The 20958-nt window shown below is 42.3% G+C and overlaps 1 protein-coding gene across 1 annotated transcript in view; it reads left to right on the forward strand.

Annotated features, from left to right (window-relative positions):
- The window catches only part of CACHD1 (cache domain containing 1), a 209480-nt gene extending 200222 nt beyond the window's left edge, over positions 1-9258 (forward strand). Inside the window, exon 27 of the mRNA XM_042952006.1 lies at positions 7509-9258. Coding sequence (XP_042807940.1) covers positions 7509-7747 — 239 coding nt within the window. The 3' untranslated portion in view covers positions 7748-9258. The remainder of the gene's footprint in view (positions 1-7508) is intronic.
- Positions 9259-20958: the final 11700 nt, after the last annotated feature.

The raw sequence follows: 20958 nt of genomic DNA on the forward strand, positions 1-20958 counted from the left end.
CAAAGGAGATTCAGAGGCAAGCGGACTGGTGTATATAGTCACGGAGGTTATAGAAGATGCCTCTAAGATGCTCAGAAAAGGGTCGGCACTAAGGCTGAGCGGGCTGTGAATTATCAAGTCCACATGCTGTACCAAAGACTTGGCCACCACCTAGCTTCTTACCTTGCCAACATCCGGATGGCTTGTCGTCACAGGGAAGAGCAGACATGTCCCGCCCTGTAGCCATCACTGCCAGTGTTCCGCAACATGACAGGAGTGTGGGGCCTTGTAAGAACTTTTTGTAATTGTAAGATCTTTTTGTTTTTCGTGTGCTTGTTTAATTTGCTAGAAAACTTTATTTTCTTCCCAGAATCAGATCTTTTTTTAATGCATAAATAATGCATTTATACCTTTTTGACTCTTTCTCCACATCTACCCTAGGAAAAAAAAAAAAAAAAAAAAAAAGGAAGTCTACAAACAGTGAGCTCCCAGCCCTGTGCTAAAACATGCAAGGAGTGGATATTCGTCAAGGCAACCAGTGTTGCCTTTTACATGACAGCCAGGTATTCAAACTCCCTTTGGAAAACAGAAGCCAAAACTCTGATTTGAAATTGGAGGTTCCTAATTTGAGCTTTGAATGACATTGTTCTCACCAACTAAGTAGAAACTTCAGGTTTCTATGCAGAGTCAAAGCACAACTTAAATTTTTCAGTTTGACTTTCTGGGGTTTTTTCCCCCTAAAAACCTTTGAACCTGCATAAATTCATTCTGCCAGGCAGTTCTGTGCCTCTTCTCCTTTGAATAATAAAACAGGTTTGAGGCTACTAAAGTTCAACAGAAATAATTTCTTATTCAGCAGAAATACTGAATCCTTTCTCTCTCTTTCCTTCTCCCCGGATAGAAATTGCTTCAATACGAAATTGGAATTCTGAGTGACATTTCCAATGTTCCATTAGCTCTCCCATTGTCTTAGTAAAATGGTGTATGAAGCAACAGCTTAGATGAAAGCAGTAATGCAGTGTCAGTATCTGAAAGCTAAGGAATCTAGCTAAGGGCTTGCTTTCTTTCATTTTTCACAATAATTGGATCCCTGTTATCCCCGAGGAATGAAAAATAGTTCCTCGTGCAGATAGAATGCAACACCAAAAGAAATGGAAGACATTGACATTCCACATAATTCCAAATGTACCACAAAAATCAATAGCATTTAACTGCATGTTGTCATATCCCTGAACCTGAATGGTGGGTCACTAAAAGTGGTGGCATCAGGTTAATGTCCCTGTGATGCCAAGAATAGGCCATGGGTAGGTTCGCATGAAAACAAGGAAATCTAATCTCGTTGTTTTGTCAGTACCCTTCTTTCTCAGCTCTGTGTTCTTTTATGCTGTTTGCTAGGCACAGTGGGGGGACCTTGTGAAGGGGCAGCCTCATTTCTGTGAGGCCGAGTGATTATGGAAGAGCTTATAAGATAGGGCCAAGCACAGCTCACTTGGAACCCACCTCTCCCCCTCAACAGGTAATGAGATCTTAGTGAAGCTACTTTGGACCTTAGTTTCCTAATAATTAAAATGAGATTAGAAATGTCTCCCTGGTGAAGTTGTGAGCACCAAATGAAATAGCATATGGCAGGTGGGAGGTCAGGGTGACTTATCCACCTCCATACCCACTCTGCCCTCAAGGAATGTACAATCTAGCAGAAAACTGTAAATGAATGCATGTACTCATAAGACTGATAAAAGACTGAATAGGACAGCTTCCTTAAAGGACCAGAACAAAGAAGATAGGGAGCTAGTTCACTTTTATCTGCATGAGAATCATGGAAGTCCCCTGGGGGAAGGTGGCCTTGGTGCTGTTGGTGCTGGCCCTTGACGGGGTAAAATTGTAGCACCGTGGTTGTTTGCAACCCGGTGAGCATTTTTACCTTGGGTCTGTTCCACAAAAGGAAACTCAAAGGAATAAAACACATAAATATATGAGTACTGAACAGATTAGATTTTCAGGATGTGGTTCAGAATTGTGATATACCTAGAATTAAAACTGAATGTCACCAGGCCAAACTTGTAGACTTAAAGCTGTATTTTTATTTAGAAATACAGTTGACCTTTGAACATCATGGGCATTAGGGACACCAGCCCCCACCCTTGCTCAATCAAAAATCCACATCTAGGGGTGCCTGGTTGGCTCAGTTGGTTAAGCGGCTGACTTCGGCCCAGGTCATGATCTCACGGTTCGTGGGTTTGAGCCCTGCACGGGGCTCTGTGCTGACAGCTCAGAGCCTAGAGCCTGCTTCAGATTCTGTGTCTCCCTCTCTCACTGCCCCTCTCCCACTCTCTCTCACTCTCAAAAATAAAACATTAAAAAAAAATATTTTAAAAAAATCCACATATAACTTCTCACCCCCGCCAAAAGAAAAACTTTACTACTAATAATCTGTTGACTGGAAGCCTTACCAAGAACATGAACAGTGGATTAGTCTACATTTTGTATGTTACATGTATTATATAATGTTTTCTTAAAGGAAGCTAGAGAAAAGAAAATGTTAAAATCATAAGAGAAAATACATTTACAGCCCTGTCCTGTATTTATGGAAAACTAGCCTGCGAGTAGACCCATGTAGTTCAAGGTTACTCAGGGGTCAGTGGTATTTCATGTGGCCAAGAGAGTTTTGTATTTCAAAGGAATCTTATTTTAATTTTGCACCTTAAAAATGCTAAAATAAGAATAGTTTTTGAAAGGTAGAATTATTTTCGTCAATATTCTAAGACCACTTAGAATGACTGTTTTTCAGCCCTTGACGATTTACTGTTACACTCGCAAGTAGCAATTAAAAACAATTACTACCTATTTATGCTTTAATTCTATATGTCTGCCCATTTTTTTCTTCTGAAAATCTCATGTTCTGTCCATTCATCAACTGGCTTATCTTTAGGTTAAAAACCACCAATGTGTATTTGTCCCTTTTGAATCTGCGTGTTAGTTACCAACTCATTAGAAACTGGATATAAATGTATTTAAGCAACATTTTTTTCTTTGTAAAAGGGAGACCTCCTCCTAGTAAAGCAAATTCCAAAAAGCTTAAAAGGTGAATGGTGAGCCTTGAAAACCTGGTCAAAAACTGTAGAGTGTAACTTAGGGCCATTGTTTTTTGGAGGCGCGTGGATATTCTCCCACAGTTACTCTCTGTGACCACAAGGTGGAGAGTGAGTCCCCAGAGTGACCTAACCTCCCCACCCATCCAGAGAGGTTTCTTCAGGAACCATCAGCTAAATATGTAAGCACAATACCAAAAAGCCTGATCTTGACTCCTGTTCTCAATGGTCGCCTGGTCTCCTTCCTGAGCCTACTTTTTGCTTGAGGTCGCCTTTTCAGAGACTATACTGCACACACCTTTGGATAGTAAGAAACTTTTCCTTTGAAAGTATTGGCTGATAGCTTTGTGTTTTCAATAGTGCTTCTTCTGCCTTGAGTCATACTGAATCTGTCTTATTCATCACTGTTCCCAGCACCCAACAGAATTGTCTGGTGCTAAGTAAACACTCAATTTGTTAAGTGAGAGCATGTGTTTGGCTTTCTCCCTCTTCTCCACAGCTTGCTATCCCTCTCTCCAGATTTTCATTAATTATTGAGATAAGAGGAAGCTTGAGTAAGTTACAGAGGGGCTGAGCAATACTGCCACACTGAGAAAATTAAACAGAATGTCCCAGAGCAAGGGGTTCACTTTGGAAGACCCTGTGCTTGGGTTCTCATCAGAAAGCAAGAGCAGGAGAAATGGGGGTGCCCCTGAGGTGCTGTGGGAACAGCTCCATCATTAAAACCACCCTTGAGCCTATGATCAGCCAGGTCCAGAGCACCCCTGGCGTGTTAAGTCAGAACCCCTGGGCAGGGCCCAGTGAATCCTGGAATGTCTTCATTGTTAGATGAGAATGTCACACCAGATAAAACCACAGATACCCAAAAAACTCTTAATAACATTGCTTTGGGAGCATAGTAATGTGATTTTGAAAAATGAAGTGCCTGCTCTGTGTGAGGCATTGCGTTGAATATTAGGAGTACAAAAATAAATGGAAATTCACTAATGGCCACGACGGCCCTAAGTTTTATTGCATAGTAAAAATCTAAGCTAGAGATGTGTACAGAATGCCATTTAAATTCACAGAAGGGGCAACAGACCCCACGTGGGCTGGCAGGATGGGGTGCTGGGGGTTTGGGTTGCTTCCCAGAGAAGACCTTTAAAAACTGAAGCATGAAGGACAATAGCCGGATGATGGAAGGTGGGAGGGTGAGCCCGGCAGAAGGCCTGTCATGAATTTTACACCAGGAATGTGAAAATGAGTTAACAGTTTCTGTGGGTGCTTGTAAATGAGTGGAGATGGGAAACCCTTCAGGAGGTACTTGGAGGCAAGATAAAGACAGCCTAGCACTAAAGGTTGGCCAACAATCATCAACATAGATGCTGAGATTTTGCTAAAAGTGTGTCTTCTACTTGAGTCCCCTACGTGTGAAGCACATGGCAGCTTAAGCACACGCAGCACTCTGTAACTGGGGCTTCAGCGTCTACCATCCAGTCTCACGTTCCAGACCGAGCCCTGCTGACGCTGAGAATCCCATTCTGGCTCCTGATTCTTGAGGAAAGGCATCACTGTTTCCCCAGCCCTGAACCTAGAAACCTCAACCTTATCCAAGGATGTCAACCTGGATCTTCCCCCCAGGGAAGTCAGTTGGGCCACCAAAGGCAACCTACTCTGAGCTCGAACAGTGTCTTGAAGCCGGCCGCTTGCCCTACGTAACACAGCCGCTGGCCCACTTGAGGTCCTCATCATCTCCTTGGGCCAGCACCACAGCCTCCTGTCCTCTGAGCCTCAGTCCCACCTTCTTTCCAGCCGCCTCACTGCCACAAGTGATCATCTTCAAGCACATGTTACGTCCTTGCACCCTCCCCTACCTCTGGCCTGTTGCTAAATCCCAGCTCCTAGCTCAGCCAGCCTTCCTGATCTGGTCTGAGCCCACATATTCAGTCTCCTCTCCTGCTGCTTTCTCCCCCATACCGAGCTTGTTATCATCCCCAAAGCCCCTAGAGGCTCTCGGGCTGTTGTGTCTTGGCATTTGCTCATCTCCCAGCCTGCAGTACCTTTCCAACCCGCTCTTTACCTAATGAACCCCTTCTCTCCCATGAGGGCCACTTTAAGTGTCCTCGTAAGGTGTCCTAAGCCAAGTTAATCAGCTTTGGTATCCCTCTCCATGTGCCTCTGTTTGAATACCTTTGTTTTCCCTTCTTGACTGTGGGCTTCTTGGGAGCTGGAGCTTCCCCCTTACCCCTTTTTTGATTGAGCCCCCCACCTGGCACCAAGGAGACTCTCAGTGATGATAGACGCCTATGTCCATCAACTTCACCCTCTTCTGCCCCCTTCATCCCTGACACTTGGGATCTCCGAGTCTTTTCATCCTGACTCAAAGTCATCACCCCCAAACCCCCCTAACTTTTAACTGCTTACCAACTTCTATTGTTTCCACCTCTGAGATACTTTTAAATCCGCTTAATCCCATACCCCTAGTTTTAATTCTTAGTCTGTCATCTGGGCTGTTGCAATAACCTCCCAACTGTCCCCTCTATTTCCTTTTTATTCATCTTCCAAACTGCCACGAGAACTCTCTCTGAAACACAGAAACTGTCATGCTATTTTTTTTTTCCAGTCTGTTCAAAATGTATTGTTCCTCCATTTTCTCTGCTTTGGCCTTTATAATCTGACTGTAACTCACCTTTCCACCTCTCTCCTGCCACGTTCTCCAACTGCCTACCTGCACCTGTCCTAGCCACGTGGTACAGCAGTGGCCTTGGCTTTCCACACCTCTAGGCTGTGCTCCCGTTCCCTTGCTCATATCCACTTACCAAACTCCTACATATCCTTTTAAGCCCAACTGAAATAGGAGTTTTTCTGTGGAGCTTTCTCATTCTTCCAGCCGGAATTAGTTATTCCATGTTCTCGATACCAGTTATACCTCAACTATAGCACTTACCATCATCTGCATTAGAATAAACCCAGCTTCACAAATAAGTCTCCTGTTCGGTTGTGAAATCCTTAAGGAAAAGAGACATCTCTTATTCATGTTTTGTAGCCTCCCCCTCTGGCTGCATAATGGTCTTCAATGAATGAATAATTGAACGGATCTATGCTTGTATTCATTTTATTTCTCAAACTCTAGCTTTTAAGCTCCTTGTGCAGGGAGATTTTCACCTTGGTGTCTCCTGCAATGCCTAACACAGTATCTTGTACATAGTAGGTGCACAATAAATATTTCTGGAGTTAGACTGACTTAAATAATTCTGTCATTTGCAAAATGGTTCATTGAGGACAGAGAATTGCCTTTCTAATTTTTGCACCCAGCATACATTTTCAACCATATCCCATTCCTGCTTGGCTGTATGCAAGCACATCAATTTTGCACCACAAATGTGACTAGCACTACCCATGGGTGAGCTCTGATTGATGCTAACCGTAGATGCAGTGGAAATATTAATGAGCTGTCACTTCTCAAAAATTTTAAAGGGGATTTTTGCAATATTTAAAAACATGCCAGAGTTCTTGGAATGGAATCCTTTGATCAGCAAGGGCATTTTCTTTTGAAACGTGTATTACTTAGAATACCAAAAGAAATTAATCTTTAAATACAGTGAGCCAGCTTACACAGAGAATAGTTGATTCCTTTGCTAGTTGCTATGGGTATATGTGGAGTTCGTATCTCATCAGGTACTGGAACTTTGGGCAAGTTCATTAACCTCTCTGATCATCATTTCCCTCACTTGTATAATTTGTGTGTAGGAATTCCAGGACACCAGTGTGTGTCGTAGAACAGATATACACACAATGGAGACGCTTGTTTTTGTCCTTGCTGTGAGATCACGTGCAGCCCAGCTTTCTCCACCAGCCCCCAACTTGACTTGAATCCTATTAGGACTTTGTTTTCCTTTTCTCTTTTCTTTTCTTTCTTTCTTTTCTTCCTTTTTTTTTTGAAGCTGCCTTTTTTATTTTTCTTTCTCCCTACTTTTTCTTTTTCTCCCTTTCTCCCTTCTTTCTTTCTCTCTCTCTTTTTTCTTTCATTCATTCATTCATTCATTCATTCATTCAAATAAAGTTAATCTTACCTCAGGGAAAAGTGTAGGAGGATAGTCCCAAATGTCAATGGTAGTTATCTGTGGATCAGGTGGGAAGAGCGATGATTTTAGTTTTTGTTGTGTTGATTTGGGGATTTGGGAAAAAGCTTCCTATATATATTTTTTTTTTCTTATCTGTACTTTCTCAGGTGTGTAAAATTTTTTATTGTGTAATTGTTGGGGGGGGCGGTGGCGCAGAGGAGAAACAGCTAACAAAAGATCTCTTCAAAAATAAGCCACTTTGACGTCTGCTGGCAGCCTGCGGACGTTTGCACCCATGTAACACAAAGATAGGAACATCTCCCCGTGCCCTAGAAATCTTCAGTCACATCTCCCTGTGTCTGGAAGCTCTCAGCTGCTTGTTCTGTTCATTTTCTAGGTTACAGCACCATGAGCCCACAGGAAGATAGTGAAAACCCCCCATGCAACAATGACCCCTTGTCAGCTGGGGTGGATGTGGGGAACCACGACGAGGACTTGGATCTGGACGCCCCGCCCCAGACGGCCGCCCTGCTAAGTCACAAATTCCACCACTACCGTTCCCACCACCCCACGCCGCACCACAGCCACCACTTGCAGGCGGCCGTGACAGTACACACCGTCGATGCAGAGTGCTAACACTCTCCTGACCTCCATGAGAAGATGGGAGCTGGGAGGTACAGAATGTTCTGGAGGGAAGAAGAACCAGCATCGGATAATCCACAGCAAGAGACCCCTTGTGTTCGTGCTTTGTCCAGAGTGGTTTAACTCACTTGCTGCCTGTCAAATGTGTTTCGGAATGAGAAACAACAACAAAATCACTTTTGTGAAAGTGCGAAGCTGGTTCTGAAATGGAGGGGAAGTAAGCCTGATTAACGAACCTGCCATAACACCAATGGGATGGAGCAGAAGGCAAACCTCCAAACACAGAGGCGAGACCCATAAACGAAACATTGGGAACCTTCGTTAAGCTGAGCCAGAGGAATGTCCCAAGGAGCCAGAAACATTCGGCTCTCCTTAACTGGAAGAGAGACAAGTGTGCCCAGCCGGAGACTGGGAATGTGGCACATCCAGACAGAAATGTGTGCTTTCGGAAGATCTCGCTTTGTTTCTGGCGGTACCTAGATACCACAGTTGCTGTATGGAACTCCTGTTAAGCTCTAAATGATGCATCTCAAAATTTCTAAGTAAAGGATTATTTTTCTACTATTTATTGAACTTTCAAACATTCTCAAACTTTGGGGGAAAGAAAAGGAAACACATAAGAAATTGTCAGCAATTATCCCTAGCTGTTTTGTGTGTGAAGTGGTTGACTACGGAGTTCTATTATTTAACTGATATCCTCCCACTGCCCCACTCTACAAAATGGGAAAATGAAGAAATCCTTCTCTCTGACTTGTTTACATACATTTTCTTTAGAACGTCATCTTATGGAAACCTATCTTTTTTTGTAATGCAGTATTCTTTATGTTTGACAGAGGCAGGGAAGACAGAGGAATCCAAAATGCTTTCCAAGAAATGTTATGTCTCTTTTTCACTCATTTCCACTCCCCGTACGATGCTTTTCTCAGATGTCTTACAAAACCTAGTATTACAACCCCAGCCTTTCAGCTAAGGGAGGGATGGATTTCTTCTTGTGTTAGAGACTATAAATTTTTAAGTGTCCCATTTTGATTCTGAAAATATTGAGTACATAAAGGAAGATGTTTTTAAACTTCAAAATTGATTCTTAAAGATTTCTTTTGATATCCTAGTTCAAAGCTGCTGCCAGTTATCCGAGAAGCTATCCACTGAACTGCTTTGTGACGTATACAGAGATTAATCCGATCTGGCTAATATAACGTGGGGCATTGTATTTTTAAAGTAGTGTTCTAATTACAGTGATGTATTTTAGATTCACATCTTGTGATTCAAATATGTTATAAAGACATTCTTGCACCGTGTGTGTGGTAAATCTCCGTTTATATGTAGTTGGAAAAAATTCACTGAATAACGTTTTAACGATAGGGTATCACGACATAATGTAAAAAAAAAAAAAAACAATTGGTTCTTCAGCAGTACAGAAAGTAAACTGTATGCGTGCTATCAGGAAACCCCTTCGTACTGTGTATAAATTTGCAGTCTAGTGAAATAAACTGTATGAACGGACAGTCTTAGTGTTTATAGTGATGTGTTCACGTGCTGCTGCTTGTGCCTCGTGGAGATTCTGTTCACTTTGTAACCCAGCAGATCAGTTACCAAACTTAGTGGGCCTCCTCTCAGTGCTACTGTCGACGTCAGGGGGTTCTTGACATCTTGAAGATGCAAAAAAAATTGAAGAATATAAGGGGATAACATTAGGAACAAATGTTAAGGGGTGCCTAGGTGGCTCAAGTCACTTAAGCATCCAACTTCGGTTCAGGTCATGATCTCACAGCTCATGGGTTCGAGCCCCTCATTGGGCTCTGTGCTTACAGCTCACAGCCTGGAGCCTGCTTCTGATTCTGTGTCTCCCTCTCTCTTTGCCCCTCCCCTGCTCGTGCTCTGCATCTCCCTCAAAAATTTAAAAAATTGAAAAAAAACATAACAAATATTAAAAAATGTGCGGAACATAGGTCCCTCTTCCTGAGCATCTACATTCATGCAATTAATAATAAATAATTCTCTAACTGCTGGAGAGAATGGGGACTTCCCTGTCTTCCCAGAAAATTAAGCCTCTCCATTTTGTTTGCCGAAGTTGAGAACCTTTGTGTGGTGGCACTAGCTTTGTGGGATTCCTACTAGATGGGAGAAAACCTGGGTATTTTCAGGGAAAGAATTACAAAACAGCTTAATAACATGTTAGAGCCTACTCGAAGGTAAAAACAGAAATGCACCTTGTGTCTTTTGTGCTAAGTATCTCCCCTGTCCTGAACTTGGGGGGACGGGGACAGGTGGAGAGGGGGGCAGGGATTGAATCCTTCTAGCTGAATAAGAGCACAGAACTATTTTACGCCCCCTGTAGAACATGGCACACAGGTTTGTGAGGTTTTGCCCTTCTAAGCTCCCTTTTGTTCCCTAGACATTGCATATAGTGTTGTTTGAACATTTGTTGTTCGTGTTCTTGTTTCAAAGGAAAATTAAGTGCTTAGGAACTTTTTTATCCTGGTGACCGATGTTGGTTCTTCTTGTCCCTCAGATACCATTGCTTGTTAAACACGAGTCTTCCCTGAAATCCTAGAGGGGGAGGTCCTAGCAATGCCTTCCCATTCACTAAGACCTCTTAATGCTTATAACAAATACTTACATCAGTGTTGACAAGTTTCAACAGCTAAGGGTGTCCCAGGTCACTTGATACCTCTAGGAAAGGGAGTTTGCTATTTGGGGCCCAAACAACACTGGTTCAGACCCACGTAGCTCTGAGTACATTCATCTGCGTTTCTAATATGTTTATTTTAGATATTTTGATTTTTGTGTGTGTGTTTATTCATTTTTGAGAGAGAAGGAGACAGAGCGTGAGCCCAGGAGGGGTAGAGAGAGAAGGAGACACAGAATCCGAAGCCGGCTCCAGGCTCCGAGCTATCAGCACAGAGCCTGATTCAGGGCCTGAACTCACAAACTGTGATATCGTGACCTGAGATAAAGGCAGACGCTTAACCAGGGACTGAGCCACCCAGGCACCCCATAGATACTTCAGAAAACGTTGTTGTTGTTGTTTGTTTATTTTTCCTCTGCTTCTTGATTTAATTTGAATGCTCAACGAAGCCTTATTAATATTTTTATGTGAAAAATGTTTTCAAATTGACTCAGGCTTATTTTGCACGTCAGCGTGACTGGTACGTGGAGAGAAATTGTGGAAGATCACTTGAGCTCGTTTCCCTGTGGGGATGGACTGCTGTAATGGTTACACTTTCAGGAAAAAACAAACAAAAAACCTATTTCTGGTAGAATAATCAAATCAAAATGCGTCAGCGCATTCTCATCTGTGTTGTCTTTGGTCTATTTCTGAACACAGAAGTAGTGATTTTCCTGGCTGAAATACAATGCTGTATTCAAATTTTTTTCTGATTTTTCAGTAAGGAACACTATGTTGAAAGATCTGTTTCTATGGCTATTATAAGATAGATAGTCTAATAGCTAAGGTGTATATAACAGTATATATAGATAGATACACATCTGACATTTTTTAGGCTTCCTTCTAACCTCCCTCATTGTCCTATACTGCTAATTAGGGCCTCTCCATCCCTTATTACAGTGTTTCCTCGTCTTCTTAAAATTCATTACTACCCTCCTAAGGAGAAAATTTTGATTTATATTCACCCTAACAAGTTAGATATTAGCAGATCAGATTTTGTTAGATGGGTTGGAGCTTTGGAGGGCTACACAAAAATCAGTTTCTTCTATATCTTTTTATTCATGCTTTGGATGTGTGTGTGTGGTTTATTGAGGTTTAAGTGCCATATACATTGTAAGATATTTAAAACTTACGTCATGGTGATTTGATACATGTATTCATTGTGAAAAGATATCCCCCATTAACACTTCACTGAATTATCTTTGGTAAGAACATTTAAGTTCTCTTAGATTTCAGTTGTACAATATAGTACTGTCAACCTTGGATCCTCAGACCTGTTCATCTTAGAGTGAAAGTTTATCCCCTTTTACCAACGTCTCCCTTTCTCCCTCCCTGGTAGCCCCTGGCAGCCACTTTTCTGTTTCTAGGAGTGTGAGTTTTTTTAAAAAAAATTTTAATGTTTATTTTTGAGAGAGAGACAGTGAGTGTGAGCGGGGGAGGGGCAGAGAGAGAGGGAGACAGAATCCGAAGCAGGATCCAGGCTCAGCCATTAGCACAGAACCCGACCCGGGCCTCAAACCCACGAACCTCGAGATCATGACCTGAACTGAAGTCGGATGCTTAGCCGACTGAGCCACCCTGGTGCCCCTATATGAGCTTTTTTATAGCCTTAACTAGATCCTACCTTCCTGAGGCAAGGACTGTTTCTTATTGTCTTTGTAGTGTTCATGGTACCATACCCTGTACTTTGCAGGGAGGGCCTTCGATGTTTGTTGAAAAGATTAAACGTCTAGAGTGTCAGCTGCGGTCATAATTACAGCTGACCCTTGAAAATCACAGGGGTAAAGGGCCCAGACTCCCCACAGTCTTTTGACTCCCCCCAAAACTTCTAATAGTCTATTGTGGGCCAAGAAGTCTTACCAATAATGTAAGCCGTTGATGAACACATTTTTTGTATGTATTACTGTTATTACAATAAAGTAGGCTAGAGAAAAAATATTAAAAACCTTAAGAGAAAATACATTTATAGTACTGTATTTTTTAAAAATCTGTATAAGTGGACCGACCCATGCAGTTCAAACTGGTGTTCAAGGGTCAACTGTGATTAGTTACAATGGATAATATTACACGACTTAAAGTAGTAGATGAAGCAAATTTATTTCTCCAAAATACTTCCTTAAGCAATTAGTACTTTTTTTTAAATTGAGGTATAATTGGCATAACATATTTCAGGTATATAAGGTAATGACTCAGTATTTGTATAAATTGCAAACTGATCACGTCAGTAAGTCCCGTGAATATTCATCACCATCGCAGTTGCAAGTTTTTTTCTCATGATGAGAACTTAAAAGATCTGGTCTCCTAGTTACATTCAAATGTACAGTACAGTATTGTTAACGATAGTCGTTACACTGTACATTACTTTCTCGTGACTGGAAATTTGTACCTTTTGACCACCTTCATTTTGCCCACCCTGCCACCTTCCTCAGACAACCACCAATCTGTTCTCTATAACCGTGAACTCTGTTTCGAATTTTTTTGTGCAACAGCTTTTTAGTACATTGTACTAAGAATTAGCACAATGTTACATGTTTAACAGCTTTTTAATGTTAGCTCTGATACAAAAATCCTCAATTTTCTGAAACAGTTTCTGTATATGTGTGTGTGTGTGTGTGTGTATATATATATGCCTTTAAAATACTACCTCTATTTTAATTCGTGTGACATATACATACATCTACGTGGAAAAAAATTACTATTGCGTAACTTAAATATATAGTTATCCAGATCAATGATGGCTCCCTCAAAAATAAATGTATAGTTATCCAATATCCAATATAGTTTTAAATGGCATTTATTTTGAAGAAGGAGCCACGTAAATATGGAAGTTTTCCAAATCCTACTTCTTGTAAGACTTCTCGTGTTTCCTTCACACTATTCCCATTCTATTTTGGGGTGCTACTTGATTAAAGTGTTTTATGTAACAATATACCCACCAGGATTACTGCCTTAGTTCCTACTTCAGCCTAGTGCTTTTGGGGAAAAAAAAATTATGTAACAAGAAGCTTGGCTCTCGTACAAAAGTATGTCCCTGACTTTCAGGGCTCCTTGGCAATCCTTTGTCCAGACCCAGTTTGTTCTCTAGTACATTCTCCTCAAAACTGTGCCAGAAAGTCTTCTCACCCCATGCCACAGCCTCTCTGCAGCTGCCTGCATTCTGCCCTGGCATTTTGGGTAGAAATCCCACAACTTTTACACCTTTCATGTCAAAATGGCTCTCAGACGTCACCCTCTCTGTTCTCAGAGGAAGGAATGTTCCAGCTCCTTCCCAGAGCCAGCGGGAAATCAAGCTGCACCACATCTGCATATCCTCAGCTCCACTGCCCTAGTGAGTGCTCCTTTGCTCTGAGCCTGAAGCATACTCCATTACCCCCTCACCTACAAATGCAAACCTTCCCCTGGCTCTCCCCTCCAATGACTCTTAGACATTCCCCCTGTCTTTCTGGGCCACCTTACAAAGCTGCAGTGTTCACTCAAGCCCTCAGCGGCCTCTCCTGCTGGGCCCCTGCTGCAACCCCGCCCCACACCGTGCACTCATTAGTTGCTGTGACTTCATCCAGAAGCTACAAAGGCACCCGCCTCCCCACAGGCTGCACCGACCCTCCACGCTCCCACTCTTTTCCCTGAAATCTTGATCCCCTGTCCAGTTGCGTGGGGGCTTCGCAGGCCATTCCAGCATCAGTTACCCACCATCCCTTCCCTGTCCTTTCTCCCCTGGGCTACTGCGACAGCTGCCGGGCTGTTGTCCCATCTCCCTTCTGCCCCACCCAATTCGTCCTCTAGGCAGAAGACCACCTACTCCTCACTTTGAGGGAAATGTCACCTACTGTAAAATGAGTCATTTTGTAGTAGACAGTTCAGTGACGTTTTGTGCATTCAGAATGTTATGCAACCATCCATCACCTCCCTTTAGTTCTGAAGTATTTTGGCCGGCCAAGGAGAAACCTTATTCCCCATTTCCCCTTTCCCTTAGCAACCACCAATCTACTTTCTATGGATTTCTGTGAATTTACCTAATATGGCCATTTCATATGAATACAATAGATGACCTTGTGTGTGTGGCTTCCTTCACTTGACACAATGCTTTTGAGGTCCTTCTGTATTGTAGCAAGAATGAGTAATTGATCCCTTTGTGTGGCTGAGTACTGTTCCATTATATGGATACCCTGCATCGTGTTTATCATTCATCATTTGATGGACATTTAGGTAGTTTCCATCTTCTGACAATTGCATATAGTGCTGTTTTGAGTGTTTGTGTACAAGTGCTTGTTGGAATACTAATTTTTAATTCTTCTGGATATATCCCTGGGGGTTGTATTGCTCGGTCACATGGTGTTTCTGTTAAACGTGTTGAAGAACCACCAGACTGTTTTCTGGAGTGGCTGCACCATTTTACATTCCTACCAGCCGCGCGCAAGAGTTCCAATTTCTCTATTTCCTTCCAACACTTATTTTCCTTCAAAAAAGAAGTATAATCATCCCCATGGGTATGAAGTAATATCTCATGGTAGCAGAGCAGTTTTTTTTTTCAATGTAAAATTAAAACCCTGCTCCTTGCTTAACACACTTTAATGTTTTGCCATTGCCCCACCCTCATTCTGCCCTTAGGATAAAGTCAACCTAACTCCATTTTACCCCCCTCTCTTCATTGCTGCCGTCTTCTCTTCATTTTTCGAATATGCTTTGCATTCTCTGCTCACTGCCTAGAGCACTTCTCCTCCAAGCCTGCTCCTCCCAGCCCCATCCCTCCCCTGGGTAACTACTGCCCCCCCTGCATCAGATCTCAACTTCAACTCCACTTCCTCGGAGACCACCCACTGGCATTAAATTCCACTGTTGCAGGGTTATTTACACCCCAAACTGGCTGTAGCTGCTTCTGCCTGGTAACAGAGAAGGTAGCATGATCCTTAATGGGAAAATCCATCTTTATACTGGCCCTTATACTCACAGAGGGAAAAATAGACTGAGACTCTGAATCCCCTGCCAGTTTTTCTGTGCTATGAAAGGATAAGACTTTTCATCCTGTGAAACTGATCTGCATAAGAAACAGGGGTAGATGACGCTTCTGAAGGGGCTTGGAAAGCAGGCAGCTGGGGACTTGTGTGGGGAGTCTCCAGGCAAAAGGAAGAGTCCAGACATAAAGGCCTGGACCCACAGAGAAAGGTGACCAGTGAGAATGTGCCAGGCATCAGGTGGCAAGGAGGCTAGAGGAGTGTCAGATATCCACTTGTCTGGCTGCTACATGTGCAGCCATGCCTCCCCCAGCTTCACAAACTGAAGATTCACAAACACATGCCCTGGGTGAGTGACTTCAGAGGCAATCAAGGGGAGTAAACCAAGGGCGATGGGCCAGGACAGAGCAGAGAGATGAGGACTGTAATGTTGCCAGGGTAAGAGGCCAGGGACGCAGATGCCTGGGCCGGAGGCCACAAAAGCTCCAAGGAATTCACAGGAGTCTTGGGAAGGTCACTGGATTTACTACAGGGCATGGGATGAAAGCTCCAAGCCACTTTTATTTCAATTCCCCAGCACAGTTTGACCTCAGCGGCACGGGGGTCTATCACATTGCCCCACGTGAGACGTGTCCTTCTTTGCTGTCATCACGCCTAGTTATTTATGTCTGCCTTCCCACCACACTGAGCCCGGTGCTGTCGGGGAGCATCCGTCTGTCTGTGCACTGCGTCCTGGTGCCTCTCTCAAGCAGGCACAGAAAGATATTTGCTGAGTGAATAAACTTTGTACTGACCAGAATTTGAGGTGGATTAAGAAAGGAACAAAATATAGTAAAATGGGGTAATTTCATATTTTTTATTTCTCTCCCCTGAACTGGAAATAGAGTGAAAAAATAGTTGAAAATTTAAGATGCCTAAAATTATAGGAATAAGTTTACTTGCTAAACGATTGGAAGAGATTGGAATTGCCTTATCAAAATGTCCAATACACACATCAAAATCAACCTGCCAACTATAAAAATATCAGAAGGAAATAAAACCTTGTGCTTATGACCTTGGAGTAAGGAAGACTTTCTCTTGATTTTTCATGTTTTTAAGTTTATTTATTTATTTTGAGAGAGCACAAGCAGGGGAGGGACAGAGAGAGGGAGAGAGAGAATCCCAAGCGGGCTCCCTGTTGACAACACAGAGCTCAATTCCACACACCGCAAGACCATGACCCAAGCTGAAATCTGGAGTCAGACGCTTAAGTGACTAAACCACCCAGGCGCCCCCGTAGGGAAGACTTTCTTAAATAGGACCTGCTGAAAAAAGCAAAAGCCATAACTCAAAGGTTGATGTAATTTAAAATCTCTATGCTACAAAAATAACCAAAAAAACTTAACTGCAAAAATAGAACAAAGGTGGGGCGCCTGGCTGGCTCAGTCGGTGTGGCATGTGACTTTTGATCTCAGGGTTGTAAGTTCAAGCCCCATGTTGGGTATAGAGATTACTTAAAATCTTAAAAAAAGAAAATAGAACAAAAGGTTCTGACAATAATATGTATTAAAATTCATGTATTAATAATAATAATGAATAACCTATGAAATAAGAAATTAACCCAGTACAAACTTAAGCCAGACCCTCTCCGGTGAAAAAAAGGTACAAGTAGCCAGTAATCATATGAAGAAATGTTCAACGTTTCTAGAATTAATAAAATACAAATTAAAATGAGGTAAGTTTTTTTCATCCATAGATTGCAAAGCTTTCAAAGTTGTGTAACACTCTGAAGCATTGGTGGGAGCATGCAAATTGGTATAGACACTTTGGTAAATCTATTGAAATTTAAATGTACATTCTGACTTCACTTCTCCACATATATCCTACAGAAACATGTGTGCACAAAGAAACATGACAAATATGTTTACTGAAGCATTTGTTAAAATGGAAAGAATTGGAAAGCATCTCAGGAATGAATAAATAAAGTGTGGAATAAGTGTATTATGAAATACTATGCAGCTCTTTTTTTTAATTTTTTAATGTTTATTTTTGAGAGAGAGAGACACACACACACACACACACACACACACACACACACAGAGTGTGGGTGGGGCAGGGGCAGAGAGAGAGGGAGACACAGTATTCGAAGCAGGCTCCAGGCTCTGAGCCCACAGCACAGAGCCCCATGTGGGGCTCAAACCCACAGACCACAAGATCATGACCTGAGACGAAGTTGAATACTTAACTGCCTGAGCCACCCAGGCACCCCGGAAGCTCTTTTAAAAATAAGGTAGATCTCCGTGCATGAACATGGTTGTATCTACAAGACATACTGAGTAAAAAAGGCAAGTTGCAGATAAATACATACAATGTTACACCTGTTTAAAAACCACAACAGATTCCAACAAATTATCTCCAGCTGGAAGTAGAAAGGGGTGGCACAGTGGCCAAAAAATATTAGCCTTTTTTTTTTTTTTTTTACTTTTTGAGAGAAAGAAAGAGTGTGAGCAGGGGAGGGGCAGAGAGAGAGGGAGACACAGAATGCAAAGCAGGCCCCAGGCTCTGAGCTGTCAGCACAGAGCTGGAAGCAGGGCTCGAACCCTCCAGCCCGAGATCATGACCCAAGCCGAAGTCAGATGCTTAACTGACTGAGCCAGCCAGGCGCCCCAAAAATATTAGACTTCTTATGTATAATGTTCCCAAATTTTGCAAGACAAATATAATTGCATACTGTTTGTATTTTACCATAATTTGAAATTAAATGCTTAATGGGAAGACACTACTGGGCAATAAGAAGAAAGGAGCTAGTGATACACTAACCAAAAGAAGCCAGACACTAAAGAGTGCGCTCTGAGTAAATCCAGGGAGATGAAGTTCTCCGTGGATGAAATCCATGAAAATGAAGAACAGGCAAAATTATTCTACAGTGGAAAAAAATCAATGCTGTGGTTCTTCTGAGGGTGGTGGAGACAAACTGGTGAGGGGTAGTGGGATGAGGGAAAGATGGGGCTCATGTGGGTGAATCCACTGTTAAAACTGGACAGTTGCGATCAGTGCATTTCAGTGTGTGTTGACCTCAAGGTAATGAAGTTAATAAAATTGTCATGATACAATGTCTGAAATTTTCATCTTGCCCCACGTTACACTAATGCATTCTTCCTGAAACACACTCATCCTCTTTCCCATCTCTGCCATCCTCCTGTTATGTCATCCAAGCTCAGCTCAGACTCCACAAGAGGATGGCCAGGTGACTCTGACCCCCCATAGGAGCCTGGTTTGAAGAGGAGAAGAATGTGTTCCATTTGTGACATGTAGGAGTGGGCAGGTGTTTTATTTGTGAAGAATGTGTGTTGTGAGTGCAGCGTGGCCACTCCATGGAGGGGACAGAGGAGAAGAATCACGAGCCATCTACTGTGCTACCTGATCAGCATGTGTTTCGTGTTTGGGAATCAGTTTACAAGAGATGGGAAGCAGAACAGATGAGTAGGAAAAGGATACCAGTTCAGCCTTTTAATTATGGAAACGTTGGAAAGGGGAAAGAAACAAAGCAAATGGGCATGTGCTCCTGAGAGAGAAAGGTGTGGCGTTAGAGTGGCTGTTCTCTGCTGGCCCCTAAAGGACCTTCTCCTCAGATCTTATGAGCAGGGGGACACAAATGTGGAATTGCAGCAAAGAGGGGACTCTATGCTGGAAGGTTGGGAAGGAGGGGGCCAGACCCTCCTCCCAGGCTGCTGACTGGGATTCCTGACAAGGAAGGCATACTTCCAACAAAATGAACGAATGAAAGATTTAAAAAGTAAAATCCTTGGGAGTTGTTGTGAGGATTAAATGAATGGTTGCATCAGGAACAATTCCTGGCATTAAGAGCAGTCATAAATGTTATCTAGAGAGAACAGCAGCAGCTGCAGCAGTAATAATATGAAGCAAACTGAAATTCAGACCATTTTGGCTTTTTTGCAAGTATGTCTTAGTTAATTTTAGTTTTAAGAACTTCAACCTATCTCAGTTGGAAGAAAAAAGCCAAGAGAGAAAATAGAACATTTTTACAAGTTGGTCCAGATTGACAGGGGATGTGGTAGTTTCCTCCTTTGGGCTAGAAATGGAGGGTGTGGACAGCCTGGAGACTCAACCAGTCCCTGATGTGCGGGAGACTGGGGCACATGGTGAAGCAGCACAGAGGGAAGAGGCTGAGGGAAGCATGGAGACCAAAGCACCTTTGCACCAGAACCATCTAAATGTTAAGCCAAAGCTGAATTACAGGTTCTTCTCCCCACTCCTCAATGCTTCATGAATCTCATACACTAATGGATGGACTGGCTGATCTTCAACATTGGAGGACTGGGCCCAATTGATATACATGTTTTTGGCTATTTTTATGTAAAGGTATTTTTATTATGATAAAATACATATAAAATCTGCCATTTTAACCACAGTAAGCATAAAATTCAGTGACATTAAGTACATCTATAATGTTGTACAACCATCATCACTATGATCTATTTCCAAAACTTTTCATTACACCAGTATGTGGATACTTTTTACCTCCCCTGAATTGTGAAATGATAATTCTATAATTCAATATTAGGGCTAGAAGGACCTTGGGCATTATCTCCAATCGTCTCATTTGTATAGATGGGGAAATCAACACTGATAAACGTGTTATTCAAGGCTGCAAAGCCAGAAGATGGCAGGGCTTGAACTCAAACCCAATTTCTTGATTCTTAGGAGCTCAGTCCCCAGGGAGTTGTTACTACCATCCACCCTATTTATTCTATTTCTATTATTTCTAGCTACCCTGATTAGTCTATTGCAGAGGTCATAATATCACCTATAGGCTCAAGATAAACATTCAGTAGGTGTTTCTTGGGTACGGAGATTAATAAATCTGACAACCTGAAGAAGTTAATAAATCTTCCCATCTAAATTAAGGCAGCCAGCTTTAACATTATTTCTATAGAGATTGTCAGTTTTTAGATTTAGAGTTAAATTTGTATGTAAAATGTCTTAACATTATATGGGGAAAAATATGTTTGGAAGCCATAGTCATTATTCAGACCTCTGTACTTCCAGAAATCCAGGTGTGCTGTGTAAGAATCACCAAGAAATATGAGCCCCCAGGATCATGTAATAGACACTGGATAGATTTTTATTGGATTCATGAATAAATATGTGAATAAATGAATTCACTCCACCACATTTTCTCCACGGGCTAGAACACTGGAGATATTCAAGAAAAGCCTATAGAAAAAATTCTTGTGTTTTGTGGGAAGTTAGGAAACTGACCAATCAAATCACGTTTTTACTTATTCATTGCCCTACCGATTCACAAACTCATTGCTGTGTATTGTGTACCAGGCTCTGTGCTAGATATTGGACGTACAAAGAATAGGAATACACAGCCTTTGACCTCCAGGAGCTCACAAGCTCATGTCAACAACTAAAATACAGTGTTGTAACTGTTATGGAAGGATGGTGCTGAGTGCAAGTGAAACCCAAGGACACAGGCAGAGAGTGTTGACAGGCTCAGGGGAAAGGTACAGGTGCTAGAAAAAACTAGTTTACCAGTAACAGATTACAAACAAAGGATGCAAAAGAAGGAAGTGGTT

The sequence above is a fragment of the Panthera leo genome, chromosome C1 (assembly GCF_018350215.1).
Source record: "Panthera leo isolate Ple1 chromosome C1, P.leo_Ple1_pat1.1, whole genome shotgun sequence".
NCBI lineage: Eukaryota > Metazoa > Chordata > Mammalia > Carnivora > Felidae > Panthera > Panthera leo.